This window comes from Acinonyx jubatus, chromosome D1, assembly GCF_027475565.1.
Source record: "Acinonyx jubatus isolate Ajub_Pintada_27869175 chromosome D1, VMU_Ajub_asm_v1.0, whole genome shotgun sequence".
NCBI classification, from domain to species: Eukaryota; Metazoa; Chordata; class Mammalia; order Carnivora; family Felidae; genus Acinonyx; species Acinonyx jubatus.
The window spans coordinates 65,464,680-65,484,131 of record NC_069390.1 but is presented as its reverse complement, the minus strand read 5'-3'; the positions used below and the strand labels follow the sequence as shown (position 1 = coordinate 65,484,131).

The window sequence follows — 19,452 nt, the reverse complement described above, 5'->3', positions numbered from 1 at the left end:
TATATTTGAAACAACAAGCACTGAAAAAATGAAACCATCAACTCATTTACATGAGTAGAGTGGGGAGGAAATGTTTTCTAACACATACCAGAAGTGTGATAAAAGCTGTACTTTTTATTTGGACAAAGCATTACTTGAATTTGAAGTTAATGATATATGTATGTTTCAAAATGAATGCAAGTGGTGGCTTTACTCACAAAGGTTATCTACTAGTAGTAAAAGCAAATTAATTTTAAATAGCTATGACTCTCTAGCCAGATGCTATTTCAAATGATGGGGAAGAAGGGAAGTTGGGTGCCCTAGTTTTCCTTGATATTCATTCCTCTATATTTTGAGAATTTGAATATATAAACTCTACCCCTCACACACTTTTTGGTTTTTTTTTAATTTACAACAATCAATTCTGGGAACTTGGTATCAGCATAGGCTTCAGAAAAGGGCAAAACCAGGTTGGGAATGATGTCCCTGCCCTCAACAACACTGTGACCTTGTCAGTAAATTTCATTGTCTGTAAAATGAGAATCAATATTTCATAAGTGGTTGGGGTTAAGTACCAGTAAATAAATGAAGTGACTAGAATGATATGGCACATAGCAGGCCCTCTCTCTAAAAAAATTTCCATATCCATCTTGTTCACCTTTCAGTAAGTCCTTGAGCACAGCATCGTTGACTCACTGATCAATAGCGGCAGCTCTCATATGTACTGTATACTACAGGTCACACATACGCCCATGTGCACTGTCTGTCTGGTTACTCTACCCATTAACTCTGGGCACACTTACTTTCTTTTCATGGAGACTGAGGTTCAAAGAGATGAAGCGACTTGACCATGGTCACCCAGCTGGGACTCAAATCCAAGTGTTCTGAAGGCTACTCTGATGCTCTTTTCACTGCACTAAAGTTGCCTACTTCCTCCACGTGTTCAGGAAAAAAACCATCTAATTTAGGCTCTGATTTCCTCACCCCAGCAATTGACAATTAAGGATTCCACTATATACGAAAGGAAAAATTTAGTACAGTTTGAATAGATAGAGCATCCAGAATTTTTTTTAAATGCCAGCCCCTCCCTCCTATGGAAAGCAGTGTTTTAAGATACGATTAATATTCTGAGCATAGGATGATGGTAAACACTATGTGTTTGCATTATCATGAGATGACAAAATTATCCACTCTCAAAGGACCAGCTGCTGTAGGGCGGCTGGCACCCGTGTTGCCTACATTGTCAAAACTATTTTAATTGGTAATTTTCCTTTTTTCCTTTTTTTTTTTTTTTTGGCACAGAGGAAATGTATGTCCAAACCTATTAAAGCCATAGCATCTGTTATGATGCAGTGACATGACTGAATCTTAATAAGTGCAATGTTACACCTCAGAATTTTGGGGTTAATCAGGGTTGTCATTGAGACAAGAGTCTCTATAACTCAGCTCCCCAAACACATATAGAAGAGTTATGGGAAAAAATGATAGAAAAATTCTTCCCATACTTTTTACATATTTTCACTACTGTGTTATAATTTTGAATTGATGTGCACAGTATACATGAAACTGTTCATCACATTAGGTGAATGTGATCCTGAGAGGAGAGAGCCCAACTTTTGAAATAGGAATACCTCAGATCATATCCAATGTCTACCCAAATTGCTGACAGCTTTAGACAAAGAACTTGATCCGCTTGGAACAATTCTCATTTCTATAATGTGGATGGTAAGTCTTATTCTACAAGTTTATGAAAAGGATCTAATAATTAAAATATTACAAATCAAAATTTTCAGTGCTACCAATAACCATTTATTAGGTGCTGGTTACATACCATAGTCTGTGCTAAAGACTTACATGTACATACATTATCTCATTTAATCACCCCCAAAGTCTTTATTGTAGATATTACTAGTGTATTTATTTATTGATGTGAACATAGAGGCTGAGAGGCTAATAATCAATGTTTACAAACTTAGGGTATGGAAGGCCTAATAATTGAACTTAGGCTTCTTATTTTATTGCTTTAACAACTATTTGCTAAGCAATAGATGTCCTGAAACATCAAGCACTGTGGGGAAGAAGGAAATGGGAATGGAAGTTTGGTAAGCAACCAATCGTGTTCGCTTTACCCTGGCTACCATGTAGAGAATGCATTAAAAATTGAGAAGAGAGGATCCAGGGAGAGTAGGTAGAAGGCCATACAAATAATCTTGGTGAGAGATGATGTTGACTTCAACCGGGATGGTAACAGTACAGATGAAGAAACCTGGATGCAATGGCAGGTATACTTTGCAGGGAGACCTGAATGTGTGGTGGTTACAGGATAGGGAAGTCAAGCAAGAGCAGGCCCATATTTTTTACTCTTAGAAACATGGTAAAGTGAGATGGGAAATGCTAGAATGGATATTCAGAACAAAGGAAGGAAGTCTTTCTAGTCTCAAGCCTCACACTTTTAACTATTATTAAAATTTAAACTAATTATCATAACTATAAAAGAGATTTGAAGTCCATGGGCATGTAAATATAAAACATTGGACAGCTTTATAGAAAAGTCAAATTATTCCTTCCCAAGAGAAAATGGCAAAAAGGAGAGTTTAGTGCAGAACTTACCATAATGCTTGGTTTTCAAAGTAAATACCTAAGGTAAAGATTATCTGAGATTTTCTTTGAATTTTGTGAAATTTGAACTTTAATATCTATAATACTGCTTTATAAACTAGAGGGGGAAAGAAAAAACACTGGAATATAATTTACCAGAAAGCTAACAGTTTTGTTTTAGATGATCGGGTCATGTATATATTTTCTTCTTTCTACATTGTTACATTTTACAAATTTTTAGAAATGACTACATATTACCTGTATAACTAGCAAATTAAAAGTTCAAGAAAAATTAATCTATAAGGTTACATTTGCTATGTCTGTATAGTCCATAGTAAGTTCTGAGAACCACGGCAATCATAACCCTCAGTTTAAGCAGTTAAAACCAATCAAAATAATTACATGACTGACAGAGGCCTTCAAATGTGCCCTTCCCACTGTACCATGTGCAATGCACTCCCTGTCCCAATGGACTGGAATCCCAGATGGGGTTTGACCAATAGTGCAGTCCATTCGGAAATGCCTGGAAGGCTGGGGAGTTCTTCATTTCATTTGAATTGTTTCTTCTGAATATAAAATTTTAAAATTGCTTAATTCACTCCCCCACTTCTTAAGGGTAGCTAACAATGACAATATTCTTTAAGAAATCCTCCTAGCCATGCCTAACTTTTGCCTCTTTCCCTTTCTTTCAGGGTCAATGATTGTATCTTGCGGGTGAACGAGGTCGATGTGTCAGAGGTTTCCCACAGTAAGGCCGTGGAAGCCCTCAAAGAAGCGGGCTCTATTGTCCGGCTGTACGTGCGTAGAAGACGCCCCATTCTGGAGACTGTCGTGGAAATCAAATTGTTCAAAGGACCTAAAGGTAATAAAAACATAAATGACTCACAATATGACACCATTTGACTAAAATTTATGCCATAATCCACCTATGATGTAGTCTCTTCTTTTATGTTCTGACATTCAGTGCTTACCTAGAGATTTGAAGTCCTGCAATAGTGGTTTTTACAGAAGGTCAAGGAAATCAATACGCTTAATATGAACTCAGAGAAAGAAAGGGCAGATTTATGTAGGAATGTCCTTATAAGCAATGGCCTTATAAATATAAACCATTTATATTTTTCTATAAATTTTTAATCTTATTGAATCATCATGATTTGGCTGGCATATAAATTCTTTCTAATTTTTAAGATATAAATGGTGACTCTTCATTTAGTAAAATAGTAATATGAATGGTAATGATTAAACTGGTCTATCCTGAAATAAGTTATTATATTTTTATAATACTGTTGTGATTTGTTTTGATTTATAATACTCTCATGTGTTATACCCAAAAAATACTACATAACATTTTATCTTTGAAATAGTCAAAGTAAGTTAAAATTTATTTTTTTAAAGGCTCCCAAATCTCCTGAGGTAATTGTAGTTACCCTGGGAAATCACATAAACAGTGAGATGAATCATTATATTAATTTTTTTTAAGAATAGTCATTTGGGTTCTCTTCAGAATGATGACATTTAATATTAGCTTAATAGTATTTCAAATATTTTATAAAAATCCAATAATTGGCTTAACAGTATTTTAAATATTTTTAGAATATTATGACTGGATAGTTAGTATATTATTTGAGTAATTATTTCTATTTCCCTTAAAATCTACTTAATCTCTAATGTTAAACGGGATTAAAAAGGAAATAAGTAACGGCACTGGTGGGTGGTATTTAAGATCTCAAACCCAAGAATCAGACGGGACTGAGTGTAAAAGTCTGGTTCAGCCACTTACTAGCAGAGTGATATTGGTTGGAACAATCCCCTCATTATTAAATTGGGATCATAATGGTAGTATTGTTCCCACAGGGTTTATGAGAATTTAACATTTAACTAAACCTTGCTGGTGGAGTGTAGCCTGCAGAGTCAAAGTGTCTAGGTTAGGACCTACCAAAGCACCTCACTAGTTGTTTGACCTTAAGCAAATCACTTAACCTCTCTGAGCCTTAATTTTCTCATCTACAAAATGCAGATAGTAATAGTACTTGCCCCTAGAAATGTGAGGATTAGATGAACCATTTCATGTAAAATATTTAGAATAGTGGCTGGCCCACATTGACTGCCAAACAAATATTACCTATATAAATACATGCTATTTGTAGTATTCTTTACTACAGATGGCCTCAGACTTTGCTATAATTGCTTGATAATGTAATGAAAATAAAGATCACTCTTGGGCTAAATTCAAATGCGTTAAAATCATATAATTAAATCTGGGGGGGGGGGGGAAGTAAGGCATTTGCTTACCACAATGTCTGGTGGTATGTGTTAGGGTCAGGCGTAAGGCAGGGTAAAGATAAGAGTCAGAGGCTAAAAAATTTTAGGAGTCAAAGGCTTTATCGGGAACTAAGGTCTCAGGTGAGGTTCTGTGACTCAGGGAGAGAGAGAGAGAGGAGTCAGGGAAGTCGCGCCCAGGTGTGGTGGGGTGGGGTTTTTAAGCTGCAGTGGTTCCGGGTTTAGGTCCAGATGGGCCTTTTTCCCATCAGGTCATGCTGTCGTTTGGTGATTGGTTGACCTCCATTCGTTCTGGCACGCTACTAGGGGCTTTTCATTGGGTTGAGCTGGCAAGATGGGCGTCCCCTCTACTGTGGTTCCAAGGACATCCTAACAGTATGAAAGAAAAGACTTTGTAACCTACACATTTCCTAACATCATATTTGCAAGGTGCTTTAAAGATAAATAATTTCAGCATTACACTATTTCTATTAAAAATATATACTATTTATGAGTAACAGGTAGGTATTTCTAAATTCAATTAACAGCAATTATTTAGCACAGCCCTAAAGCCAATACCGGTTTGAAGCACTCAGCAAAGTATTAGCATCCATTAACTGGCCTCCTGCTAGCCCAGTCACTAGATGACCTCCAGCTGCTCAGCAGAGCAGTTCAAGGTTCTAGGGAATCCATGGCCAAAACTCTTAAATTTTATCAGGAACAGATTTTGGGGGTCTTTACCTTTGGTACTAGGAATCCCTCTGGCGGGCTTCCTCAGTTTGAATTGTTTTCTTCTGTGAGCCCAGAGTAGGGCAGGAATTGCCCTGGGACATAGAAAGGTGGAAATGGGGACAGGTGAGCATAATCCACCAAGAATACCCAGGCAATAACCCAAAGGTGCATGGCATATGAATGATAGGTTTGGTTTACTCAGACGTGGAGAACCAGGAAACTATTAGAACTAACCTTCATCCCAGAAAGCAGACTTCTGCCACATCCCTATAGAGGGTTGTGGGCCTGTTGTTCCTGTTCAAATTATGTTGAGTCACTCATACATTTTTGTACTGTCACCATACAGAGGTCACTGATGGAGATTTGTTTTTCTATACAAAATTTACTGACATACAAAAAAAGACATGGTTTTAGTCAGAGTTTAAATTCCAATGCCTTTCCCAATGCCTAAAATACTGGAAGTGCTAAATCAGCAAATAGAATAATTAAATTAGGTTCTGCACTAAAGGTGAAGATACTTTGCCATGTTAACTTCACTTGGCACCTTATAGTTCTTTCCTTTTGAATGATGATGTATTTAAAATTAATTTCTACCAATGTTTGACTCATACTGTGGAAAGGGAAGATGAAGATGAATCAGATGTGATTCTGATGAAAGAATCAGAAAGTTCTCACAGGAGAAAAAGACATAAACTCAAGTAACTTTAATGCAAGGCAAAATGAAATCAGCTCTGTTATTGAGCTTGTGTCATGATTCAACTTAACTAGGAGAGCCAAAATGCTCCAGAACATTTAAAAATTTATTTTTTTAAGTGTTTTAAACTCACAAACTGCGAGATCATGACCTGAGCTGAAGTCAGATGCTTAACCGACTAAGCCACCCAGGCACCACAGCATACATTTTTTTTAAGTTTATTTATTTATTTTGAGAGAGAGAGAGAGAGAGAGAGAGAGAGAGATCAGGAAAGGGAGAGAGAGAGGGAGAAAGAGAGAGAATCACAAGCAGGCTCAATGCTGTCATCACGAGCACAACTCGGGGCTGGATCTCACAATGAGATCATGACCTGAGCCGAAATCAAGAGTTGGATGCTTAATTGCCTGAGCCACCCAGACACCCCAGATCATTTAAAATTTGACACGTGCTCACAGGTCCTTATCTGCCCTTCGTGGAGCATGTAGGCACTCTCTACAGTCAGCATCAGCTCTCTTGCCAACTGGGCTAACTAGCCTTGATTATGTTTGTGTAATACAGAGCTAACTAGATATTTTCATTAGTCTTTCAATAATTCAAAGAATATTAAGTATTTGTTATGTTCCTGGCACAGAGGGTGAAAATGGAGGTTCACAAAAAAAGTAGGAATAGTTCTTGCTCAAAGAGATGAAAGCCTGATTTAGAAAACACCTATAATTTAAATTGGGAAATATGCTAATGTGAATGTAAAAGATTGTAAAGTGGCCAGTTAAATAAAGGGTCAAAGAAGACTTCTTTAAGGAAGTGCCACTTAAGATAAACCTTGAAAGAAAAAGAAAAATAAGAGTTAGACACATAAAGAGTGGACGAGAGCCTCCAGACAAAAGTAAAATGTGTGTATGAAGGTTCTAAAATAGGAAAGATCTTGATACCTTTTAGGAACTGTAAGAAGTCAATCATGACTGGTGTTTAATGATAGGATAATGTGACATGAAATGATGTTGTCAAGGTTAGGAGGGCCAGATCATGCACAGCCTTGTTGACTGTATTTTAAGATTTGTTATTTTATTTCAAGTGCAGTGAGAAGTTATTATAAAATTTTTAGCTTGGGAGTGATATGATCAAATTAGTCATTTTGAGAAGATCATTTGGCTGCTGTGAAAAAAATGCATTGAAGGAGCAGGAGTGGGAGCAGAGCTATATGTTGGAGGTATAGTTGATGCTACTTACTGATAAGTGGCACTTAGATGTGGGGCATGTCTGAGGATGAGGCCCAGTTTTCTAATTGAGCAGTTGAATGGATTCGGGTGCCATTTGTGAGATTGGGAAGACTAGGGAGGAACCCTTGTGGGGAGATCAGGAATTCACTTTTGGACATGTTGAGATGCTTGTGATACATTTGGAAAGGAGATCAAGGAGGCAGAACTGGAAAATATCTGTCTGAAATCTCTGTCAGGTTAATATTCTGTATTTACCCTATGTCTTGTCAAATATCTGGAGTTGGGGAAATATCTGAATACTTCACTTTTCCCTTTTCATCAATAATCTTTAATATAAAAATCATAAATATGGTACTACATTAGCTATTTTTGAACAGCTATAATGAAAATAATATATTTTATAGAGGTTCTTAGTGTTTTGGGATTGGTTCTGGTTTTGGTTTTGGTTTATGTTTTTTGAGGTTTTCTTGGTTTTTTTTTTTCTTCTTTGTATATCGATGCAGTGTTAAGGGATCCTTGAAAACTAATTAGTGATAGAGTTAAATGTATAGTTTTCTAATTCCATATCCTTATGTTTATTCCATAATTGTACAAATTACTAATACTGAAATGACCTTTGATGTATGTGATTCTGTCTCAGTAGCAGTGCTGATCTTCCCAATATACAACTAGAATCATCTGATTGGGTGATTTATGGCCATTTATTTTAGTAATTAACATTTGGGTAATATGCACTAATAATTTAGAATGTCTTTTATTAACAATATGTAAAAATTTGGGGCACCTGGGTGGCTCGGTCGGTTGAGCATCCGACTTCAGCTTAGGTCATGATCTCGCAGTTTGTGAGTTCGAGCCCCGCATTGGGCTCTGTGCTGACAGCTCAGAGCCTGGAGCCTGCTTCAGATTCTGTGTCTCCCTCTCTCTCTGTCCCTCCCCTGCTCACACTCTTGTCTCTCAAAGATGAATAAATGCTAAAAAAATTTAAAAAAAACCAATATGTAATAATTTCCCTAACCTCAGTTATAGATTTGGTCACTGCAAGCAGCTGGGGTATCTGTTTGTGGACAGTTTAGAAAAAAAAAAAAATGGGTAATCATGTATAGGAAGTAGCGATTAGCAAATTCATTTAAATTTGTCAAGCAACCAAAAATATTCAAGGAACAAAATTTGAAGTGGGCATATGGTTTCCCAGGAAATCAATTTACAATAAAAGTCTTTCTAGTGACTTTCCCGAGAACATTCTAAATTGTAATTTCTAACGAGCTGTATAATTAAACATGTGCAGACTTATTTGCTTCTATGGCCTAAGCCAAGGAAGCCTAAACCTATATAAGAAATGAAATGTCTTCTTTTAAGATGTTCTTATTGGTTAAGGATTATACAGTTAGTTTAAGGCCAAGTTCTAAGATTGAAAATGTTAAGGCCATAGCTTTGTTAATATCCAAAAGTAAATTTGCTTGCTTATTTTAGCCACTCTATTTTTTAATAAAAACTGAAAGAGTCTAGTGAAAAAAATTCTATAATTCTTTATTATTTTAAAAAGTATTTTAAAATATGTTTTATTTTCTTTCACACACATATATGCATATATAGCAGTTATATAGGTGTCTAATAAACTAAAAATGCAGTGAAGATTGTACCTCTCAGTCTTGTATAAGAAGTAAAATTAAGTATTAAATACCCTGACTACAAAAGTCATTATACTAATGACCATTTATAATGTGTATACTTCAGTCACTAGAAAAGCCACATAGGCATTGTGAGGCTCCTGGGCACCTCTAAGTAGCAAGTGTCTTAACTGCTTTGTGCCCCACCTTATTCATCTGTAAATAGATACAATTCTAATGTCTAATTTATAATGTTATTTTCAGCATAACAATTGTAAATTTTAAATACATGTTTGTACTATTTTTACTCTTTATTATCATAATTGGCCCAAATTTGAATTAAAGCAAAGCACATACTCATCCCAGTGCTTTAAAAGAGCCTCTTCTAGTATTTTATTCAGCCTTGTTTTTTAGTATGTATTATCTGTTGGCTTAATAAATTAAAAGTTAATTAGGGGCACCTGGGTGGCTCAGTCAGTTAAGCATCCCACTCTTGATCTCAGCTTAGGTCATGGTTTCAGCTTGTGAGATCAAGCCCCACATCTGACAGCACAGAGCCTGTTTGGGATTCTCTCTCTCCCTCTCTCTCTCTGCCCCTCCCCCACTCATTGTCTCTCTCTCTCTCCCTCCCTCTCTCTCTCTCTCTCTCTCTCTCACTCTCTCTCTCTCTCTCTCTCAAAATAAATAAAAACATTTTTAAAAAGTTAATTAAAAGTTCTTAATATTCAGCAATTCCAGATGGAGCCAATATATATTTTTTGTGTGTGATAACTCAGATTTCTGCATGCATATGCTTTCACACACACAAAAGTATTGGTGTTAGCATATATATGTGCACATATATTGTGTATGCAGCTGTGTTCTCTCTAGTTCTATACAAATTTATTTCTAATGGGTCCGAGTTAATGATGTAGCATATCCATATATGTTTATATGTATATATTTCCCCTTAGTTTTCCTAGCATGGGCATATATTTCACTAGACTCCATGTGTAGAAATATCTTCAAGCATGTTGAAACTGACCTCATAATGTCTCCTTAGCACCAACTTTACCACATGCCCTTCACCAGTGCAATCGTCTCTAGCTTCTGACCTCTCCAGCTAAGTTAAAGGTTATCCTCATCACCAATTTAAAGAGCTAAGAGTCCTTTTATTTTGATTCTTCTCTCTTCACTACTTTTATTAAATCAGGAACTGTGTCCTTTGGAAGTTTCCACCAATACAGCTAGTCTTGTCCTTTACCCCTTGGGTAAATTCCTAGCAGTGCTATTGCTGGGTCATAGGGTAGATCTGTTTTTAATTTTTTGAGGAACCTCCAAACTGTTTTCCAGAGTGGCTGCACCAGTTTGCATTCCCACCAACAGTGCAAGAGGGTTCCTGTTTCTCCACATCCTCTCCAGCATCTATAGCCTCCTGATTTGTTCATTTTAGCCACTTTTACTGGCGTGAGGTGATATCTCAGTTTCGTTTTGATTTGTATTTCCCTGATGAGGAGTGTTGTTGAGCATCTTTTCATGTGCCTGTTGGCCATCTGGATGTCTTCTTTAGAGAAATGTCTATTCCTTAAAAGTCTCCACTGCCATTATTGTGGTGTTCATATCTTCGTTATTCCTTGTCTGATCTACTGCAATAGATTTCATTGTCAATCCCTCCCTCCCTGCTACATTCCCTTCCTAGATAAATCTTCTAAAAATCACAGCTCTAGTCATTGCTTTCTCCTGCATAGAAGTTTCTAGTAGTTGTTCATTGCCACTAGATAAAAAATCTAAATTTTTTTTCCATAGCACTTCATGCCCCTATGTCCTCCCTCTCTTCCAGGGACAGAATTCCATTTCATCCTTCTCTTCTGACTTCTGTCATTCATGCATCTCCACATCCAAGGAAGCTAGATTCTGTACAATTTCTTGAACACAAGCCATACTCTCCTGCCTTTAGGGCTTTGCTCATCACATTTCCACCTTTGGAATGCCTTTCCTTGCCACTATGACCATTGCTTGTCAAAATCATAGCCATTCCCCAAGAGTCAAGCTAGTTCAGTTTTGTCTCCTCATGAAATTATCCCATATTGATCCAATTAGAAGCAATTTTTCACTTCTAAGAACTTCAAAAATGCTTTATTCCTGGGGTGCCTGGTGGCTCAATCAGTTGAGCATCTGACTCTTTATTTCAGCTCAGGTCATGATCTCATGGTTCGTAGAATTGAGCCCTACATCACTCTGGGCTGACAGTATGGAGCCTGCTTGGGATTCTCTCTATCCCTCTCTCTTCACTCCCCCCCACACACACACATGAGCGTGCTCTCTCTCTCTCTCTCTCTCTCTCTCAAAATAAATAAACTTTAAAATAAATGCCTTATTCCTTTCTCCGTGTTCATTCTTTTGTTACCAGGCCATCCAAGTAGCCCATAGGGTATAGAAAGGATAGACATCAGCAACCTAAATTAAGGAGATAAGTGAACTGCTAATTCTAACACTTAAGACACTTAGTTATGATTTCTGCCCCAAATTGTGTCAAATTGAAAGCATTCAGTGAACACTGAAAAGGAAAGTACAAGCCCTAGAGTTAGTCTGTGACCAAACTCTGAGCAGTAAGTGGGAAGAATTGGGGTGGAGAGAGAGAGGGGAGTCCAAAACAGATCATGACTGTCGCAGCACTATGTCAAGTGGAAAAGGGAATGGCCAAGATGGAAGATGAATAATTTTATTGCCAGGAGGAGTCCCTTATGAATAAAACCCTTGCATTGGCCCACTTTTTCATACTTTACAGTAATGATCTGTTCAAGAGATTGGGACAAAACAGTATTTGAAGCATCTAGCACTTTGCTTAAGAGTCTGATTAATTGAAAACCAGTTTCCAAATTATTGATGATTTTTATTTTATTTTTTCTTAATAGCCTACTTGACAGATTTATTGTCCAGCTTGGTTAAACATTAATGTGGCACGCACCTGATATTACAGACAATTTCTCAAATATCTGACCTAAATAAAGTTTTTGGCATGTCTCTTATCTGCATACTCAATATATTTTTATCTAATCTGTCCTTGTTCCTCCATCTGCTCTTGTCTCTTCTTTCTCTGACACTAATATGGCTGGAGTGAACTTCCTCAGAGTTGGTGTGAGAAACTTCTCTGACAGTTTTCAGAGATGGTTACTTGGTAAATTATTCTATAACTTGAATTTGGTATATAGGCATAGAGCTGCAGGTATTGTGCATACAATAAGTGTTCCATCGAATATTTAAATGAGCTAAGGCTTTAGTTGAAAATAAATGCATCATCCTTACACATAGTACAGAAATTGCCTACACTGAAATCATTCTTTTTATTCCCTCTGTCCATGGATAGTTTTGCTCATGGTGTTTTCTACCAACTTGGACTACTATCACCTGACCACAATAACTCAGAAATGATTAAGATAGCAAAGTTTTCAGATGTCCAGAATGGAGCTGTTCATACCCAAGCAGTTCACCAGACCACTGGATAAAAACTGAACACAAAGGTTATACAGCTGCTTTGAGGACTGGCACCTAAGCATACACTGCATCAAGGGATACCATACAATCCCCCCTTTCTTACCATGGGGTATATTATAATGTATATTCATTTTTAATGCATATGCAAGTTATGTCTCTGAATGCAAAATGAAGTTTACTCTTTACTTAGGCCAATGTCTTGGACTCTGAGAGCTAAGTGGCAGGTAGACCAATCTGTGGTGAAGGACTATTCTGAATAATGGTTTGATTCTTAATAAACACAAATAGCAAATTCAGATGTTTGGCATGAGGTCTCAAAACACTACATTTTCCTTTTGTTGCTAAATTTTTTCAGTGCTTTTGAATTACCAAAATTGTTCCCTTGAGTACACCAGGAGATTTGCTTGACTGTATGTGTAGTGAAACCTCTTATTGAAATATAATGTTCAGAGTCAAAGAGAAAAATGCCTATTTGTGTGTTAAGCCAGAGAAATAGTCTTCTTGGAAATATATTGTGCCTAAATTACCACTTTGTCTCCCAAAAGAACAAATCCTTTTTTTTTAATTGGACAAAGGACAATAACATTTAATGAGTTCACCTTGTTCCCAAGCACCTACTGTAGAATTTCTTGAGTCTGTACGTATTTCTGGATAAAAGGTATGTCCTTGAGGATTGGGAAGTCTCTCTAAGGTAGTATTTAGTCAGTCTTCATAATGATATCTGTAAAAAAGCTCTATCCTGAAATCTTCTAGCAAATGACCTATTCATGAAAAAAACAAACTACAGATATTGCCACTATAATACTTTTGTCGTGTATATTCTGATATTATAGGAGAGTAAAACAATTGATTACTTTTGCTAAATTCTTTTGGAAATTAAGGAATTATGCCCCTCTTCTCATTTGCCCTTTGAAGCTAACATGTGGCCTCTGGTTCTTTTCTTAGTTTACTTCTTTGCTGTTTAGATCTAGCTCAGAATGTTTAATGATACTTATGATTAATGGCTCTTTAAAAAATCTTTAAAGTCAAAATTATTTTACCCTGAAAATTGCAGATTTCAAAAATGCATTGTAGTAGATGTAGCTTTGATTTTTTGACATTCAAAAGTTTTACAACTCACACGGCACACACTGTTTACCTAGCTGTGAATATTTGCTGAGGTAAATATTTACCTATATAGCACTTTTTAAGGTTTTCAAAGGAATGCATTGCCATGGTAAATAATGTGACCATAAGTCTTTCCAATTTATGATCAGTAGCAAAGCAATTTTATTAGGATTGAACAGCACCTTAGTTTAAACCCTTTCTTTATCTAACTCTTAAATGGGAATATTAAGTAGCTGCCTTGGTTATTGTGAGAATTTAATGAGATCCTGGGTACATCTTAGTGCCTAAAAAGTTTAAGTGTTCTTCTTCCTTATTTACTTTTTTAAGAAGCAAATACATGAAGAAAATAATCTCCATTCAATCAATACTTTATTTCAAAAACATTTGTTAAGCTAGGCAGTTCAAAATGGTGAATCAAAAGAATGTCCGTAAATAAAGAAGTTTTTGGCTTTTCTCCCAAATACCTTCTCAGATTCCAAGACTAGACTGCAATAACACAGTCCTCTTTTGTCTGGGAGTAGCTTCATGCTAAATTCATCACAGTCCCCTAACTAAATCCATTTTAGTTCCCTAACTCATCAACCAGCATACATTAAAATCTCCTCCTCCTATGGAACATTGAGATTCAATAAAATTAAAGATTGTGGTATTTTTTATTCATGAACCATGACTCCGAGTGCCATTAGCTGTCAGCCAAAGCCTGTACTACATGGACTTTATCTCTGAGCATAATTCGACTGCAGCTAGATGCCTTGGACACTTTATCCCTTACAGAAAAGTTGATAGAAAATAAAAAATAAAATCCCTGCTTTTAAACTCCGTAAAAAATGCCAACTTAGGGATTTGTAAACATGAAATATGTATTGTTTGTCCAGTTCTGATATCCTAGCAAGGATCCACTGAAAGTTGGAAATTTGCACAATAAGGATGATACTAGGAAAAGTTGAGAATTATCAGTCAAGGCTAAAAAGAAAGAAGTTAGGAAGAAGGAAAAAGTAAAACTAAGAAAGAAACAAATGAGGCACATTAACTCAGTGAGTCAGTCCCTTATAGTAATGAATGAAGAAAGTATATATAATTTCTTTGGTATAGGCCATTAATCTTAAGAAGAAAGACTTCAACAGGTGCTTCACAGGAACCCAAAAATATTTTGTGAATATTCATGAGTAGCTGAGTCATATGGGAAAATTTAGCCTTGATAGATCCATTTATTTGAATAAACTGAATGTGGCACCTACCAGTTTTTAAAAATCATGATAATATTGATGTGTAAGAATTCTTAAGTGTCAAATATTCTAATCTCTCAAAATGAACATATATTCATTTATATATTTAGCAAGACAGTAATTGAACACCTTTTAATTATGTGACTACAAGTTGCAAATAGAGACATGGTATGCCCTCAAGGGAGACAGTGGTCCCAGGATAGTGTGTGGAATATACATATATATAATAATTATAGTACCACCAGATAAATATATACACAGGTTTTTACAAGGAAGCCTTGACCAAGACTTCAACTTTTGCTTTAACGCTCTGGGAAAAAAACAGCCTTCCAACACTGGTGATAGCTATTTACTTGGGAGACTACCCCATTCACTGGATTTCCCTCCCCTCCGAAAATTAGCTGAAATCTGTAATTCCTTTGAAATTGTCTATTAATCTTATTTCTACCCTCTCCAGCTATGACAGACAACTCTTCAAAGGAGACCCCTTCATTTATTTGTAGGCCACTGTCAAATCTCAATTTAGGCCTCTTTCCTTTAGACTAAGGAACCTTCACTTATTAACCATTCTTGATACATCATGATTTTCAGACCCTCTATTTTATTGTTTGCATCCTACAAATTTTCTCAAGTTTTTCAATATCCCACCTAAGTGACAATATATAGAATTTATATAGAGATCCGTTGATATGTTTGTATGTACAGCCCATGGTGAATAGAGTTTTAATATGTGAGCTCTATACTCTGTTTATTTAATATAATATAAAGTTGTATTAACTTTGCTTTTAAGGCCCTTTTTTTGGCTCTATCCAAATTATATATTTGGGTATGTAAGTATTTTATATGAACTACTGGCTAATATATATATATTATTTTATATTTTAGAATAATTGATTTTTATATAAGTTTATAAATTTAGATTTATCTTTATTAAATGTAAAATTGTTGGACTGAGCCTAGCATCCAGACCTGTTGATATCATTCTTGACAGTAATTTAACCATCCCTTATATTAGCCATCCTTTTCTCATTTGTGTCCATTATAGGTGACCTAAAGGTAGATAGATGGATAGAAGGATAATTAGAAACAGGATGGAATTTGGCAGGGACATGTATTGCCCAGCTCACCTAAATATGAAAGTGAATCCCACATATATAAGAAAAGACTGAGAATAAAAATAACAAAAAGATAAAAATATAAGTAATGCCTGTTTTTTAATCATTATATTTTACATCTGAACCTAACATAACACTGTATTTTAATTATGCTTCAAAATATAATAATAATAATAATAATAATAATAATAATAATATCTGTAGGCACAGTTTTCCATGCAGCAGAATATATGTATTATTAAAGAACTAGTTTCCAGGTTATGAGACCAGATTAATGTTATTTGTTCTCAGAAATTCTATCCTCCAATAACTCACAAAATGAATAACACATAAGGAAAATCACTAACAACAAAAAAATTATTTTCTAACAGTGACGAAAGAAGGAATGAAGCACAGCTTAATATGATACTCTTAAAAAACTGATAAAGGGCAGAAACAGTAGCATAGAGGCTTAGAAAGGCTCCCATTCTCCTTCCCAACTCCCATTCCCCTCCTGAAACTAGGTTGGTGACTGACAAAATCCTGAGACTTCTTGCTGATACCAGTAAATCTGGAGAAGAGCACATTGAACCTTGCCTTTTTCAAAGAGTAGTTGAAATTTGCCACTGGGAGTATCTAAAGTGGGGAAAGTGAGCAGTAGAGCTGATATTCTCCGCTGGAAGTGGAAGTTCTGTAAACACGCCCTGAATTAGAGAAATTACCCAAGTACATTACATTGGTGTAGAACATTGAACAAGAATCTCCAAGATAGGAGAATTTGGGTGTTCTAAGAAAAATGACACACTTGAGTACAGCCTCTACTGAGCCCTCCCCCAACTGCTTCCCCATTTGTTGCTCCAGGTGCAGAAGCAATTAGAACACAAAATATCTAGATCCCCCACTGTAACTCAGAAGGAAAAACAAAATGTTCATAGGCATAAATGAAAAAAGTAAACTAGTCACATATATCAGAACAAATAGTGTCTAATTGAACTACCCAATCATGAGCAGAATGCAAACATTTTAATAACTCTGTAAACATACTATAATCAAAATGAAAAAGAAGTATCATCATTACAATCTAATTTATTAAGCACTTATTATATGTTAAGTACTTATATATGTTCTAAGTGTTATATATATATTCATCCTTGTAAGAATTCCTGTGTGCTACTTTTAATACATATGCAGATATGAGATTCAATAATTTCCCAAAAATTACATAGTGACAGGGACAGTATAAATTGTCTGGCTCCAGAACTTGTGCTATTACCCCTAGGGGATCTTAGTCTTTATAACATGCAAATAAAAGGAAGAAAGAAATAAGACAAATAGCTCAAACTGTAATTCAAGGAACAGAAATAAATTGCTCATGATTCATGCTATAGAAGAACTTAAGGAAATAAATTCAATAAAATAAGTACTAAAAGACAAAATGATAAAACTACAGATTGAATTGCAAGGAAAAATTGCACACCTGAGGAACCCAATAAAGGACCTAAATAGCATCTTTACAGAACTCATGAATATATCATAAACAGTAAGAAAAAAATAGATGTCACTTAAGTTAGTGACAAAGAACAAAGCTTGAGATAATCATAGTGAGCATAAACTTAAAAAAATAATAAAGGAAGAAAAGAATACTCTAACGCTACATCAAACAGGCACTGCAGAGCTTTGAGAAAAAGAGCTGGTGGCCTAAGGTGTCCAGACGAGCCAAGGGTTGAAAAGATACATTGTCAGCCATGCAAATTTGCTTAAATATGCCCTTTATCACAGCCATTGTTTGCGTTGTTCCAGATATAAGTTTTATTATGAACTGAAAAAGTGAAAAAATATTTTTATTTGTGATGGTAAACCATTGTGATGAAAGAATTCAGTAAGGTAGCCAGGTATAAAACTCATATACAAAAATCATTCAGCATATAAATATAGGCACATATATGAAGTAACCAATTAAAAGACATAATGGAAGAAAATATACCATTTACAATAGCAACAAAAATGATAAATACTTAAGAATAAACTTTTTTGAGAAACGTGTGATTTATGTAAAGGTAACTTTAAAATGTTACTAGGAAATGTACAAGAAGGGAACACCGTTATACATCATTGGAAAGGAAGATGCACCATTAAAAATGTCAGATTTCAGTTTCATACTAAAAATTTAAAGCAAAAATACCAATGAAAAAATTTGAACCAGAAAAACTTATTCTAAAGCTTATATGGAAAAATCAATTTGCAGGAATAGTGAAGAAAATTCAGGAAAATAAAACCCAAGTAAACTGTCACTCAATCAAATGTTTATCCTTAAAAATGAAAGCATAGAGATGGTAGAGATGGGTAAATTGAACTGAAGTAAAATTAGGAACTTTTGTTGACTAAAAGAGAGTGAAAAAGTGGGGCACCTGCATGACTCAGTCGGTTAAGCGTCTAACTCTTGGTTTTAGCTCAGGTCATGGACTCACATTTCGTGAGTTCAAGCCGCACATTGGGCTCTGTGCTAATAGTGCAAAGCCTGCTTGGGATTCTCTCTCTCTGCCCCTCCCCCACTTGCTCTCTCTGTCTCTCTCAAAATGAATAAATAAATTTAAAATAATGATAATAAATAAATAAAGGGGAGTGAAAAAGAAAAGCTACAGAGTGGAGAAAATGTTCCCAATAAAGCTATCACACTTGTGTACAATAGTCAATCTTACTCATAATGAAAAACTGTGACTTAAAGTACAAGATACCAATTTTTATCTGTCAAACTCTCCACATTCCAAAAACTGTGACAATGCACTGTGTTGACATGTATGGAGAAGGAAACTGATTCTCATTGTTGGTGAAGTATAAACTGTTCCATTATCTTGAAAAGCAGTGTTAAAATACCTCCAGCTTTTTAAATGCTCAAACCATTTGGTGTTGTGACTAGTGATTGCACTTTTAGGAATTCATCCTATAAATGAACTTGCATATGTGGGACATAAACTTAATTGCAACAATAGCTCTAGTATAAAAAATGGAAACAACCTAACAAAACAACCTAAGGAAACAACCTAACAAAAGAAGAATGGCTACAACAATTACAATACATCCCTATATATAATGCCAAATATCTGTTTTAAACATGAGGAGCTCTGTATGTACACTTAAGGAACAAAATCCCACATATATTGTTACCACATACATGGTGCAGGCAATATACATGTTTTACCATTTGTGCAAAAGAAAAATGAATATAAACAATATGCTTGTGTATACATAGAAGACATCTAGAAAAATAACTGGTAATAGCAGTCACCCCTACAGAAAAACTATGTGGGAGGAAAACTTACATTTTTTACCTTTAGAACTTTCTTTTATGTGCATATATTATATACTTTAAAATAATAAAAACATAAGTTGTAAGGGAAAAACAAAGTTTAGAAATGGAAGGATGAGCAGATACACCAAGAAAAATAGGCATGGCAATATTAATAC

The 19,452-nt window shown here is 35.5% G+C and overlaps 1 protein-coding gene across 17 annotated transcripts in view; it reads left to right on the top strand.

Moving 5' to 3' along the window:
• Window positions 1-19,452, top strand: part of DLG2 (discs large MAGUK scaffold protein 2) — a 2,057,646-nt gene that overhangs the window by 1,515,010 nt on the left and 523,184 nt on the right. For all 17 annotated transcript variants that reach the window (XM_053202597.1, XM_027039894.2, XM_053202582.1 and 14 more), the window contains one exon: window positions 3,270-3,439. In XM_053202597.1, the coding sequence (XP_053058572.1) occupies window positions 3,270-3,439 (170 nt within the window). The remainder of the gene's footprint in view (window positions 1-3,269; window positions 3,440-19,452) is intronic.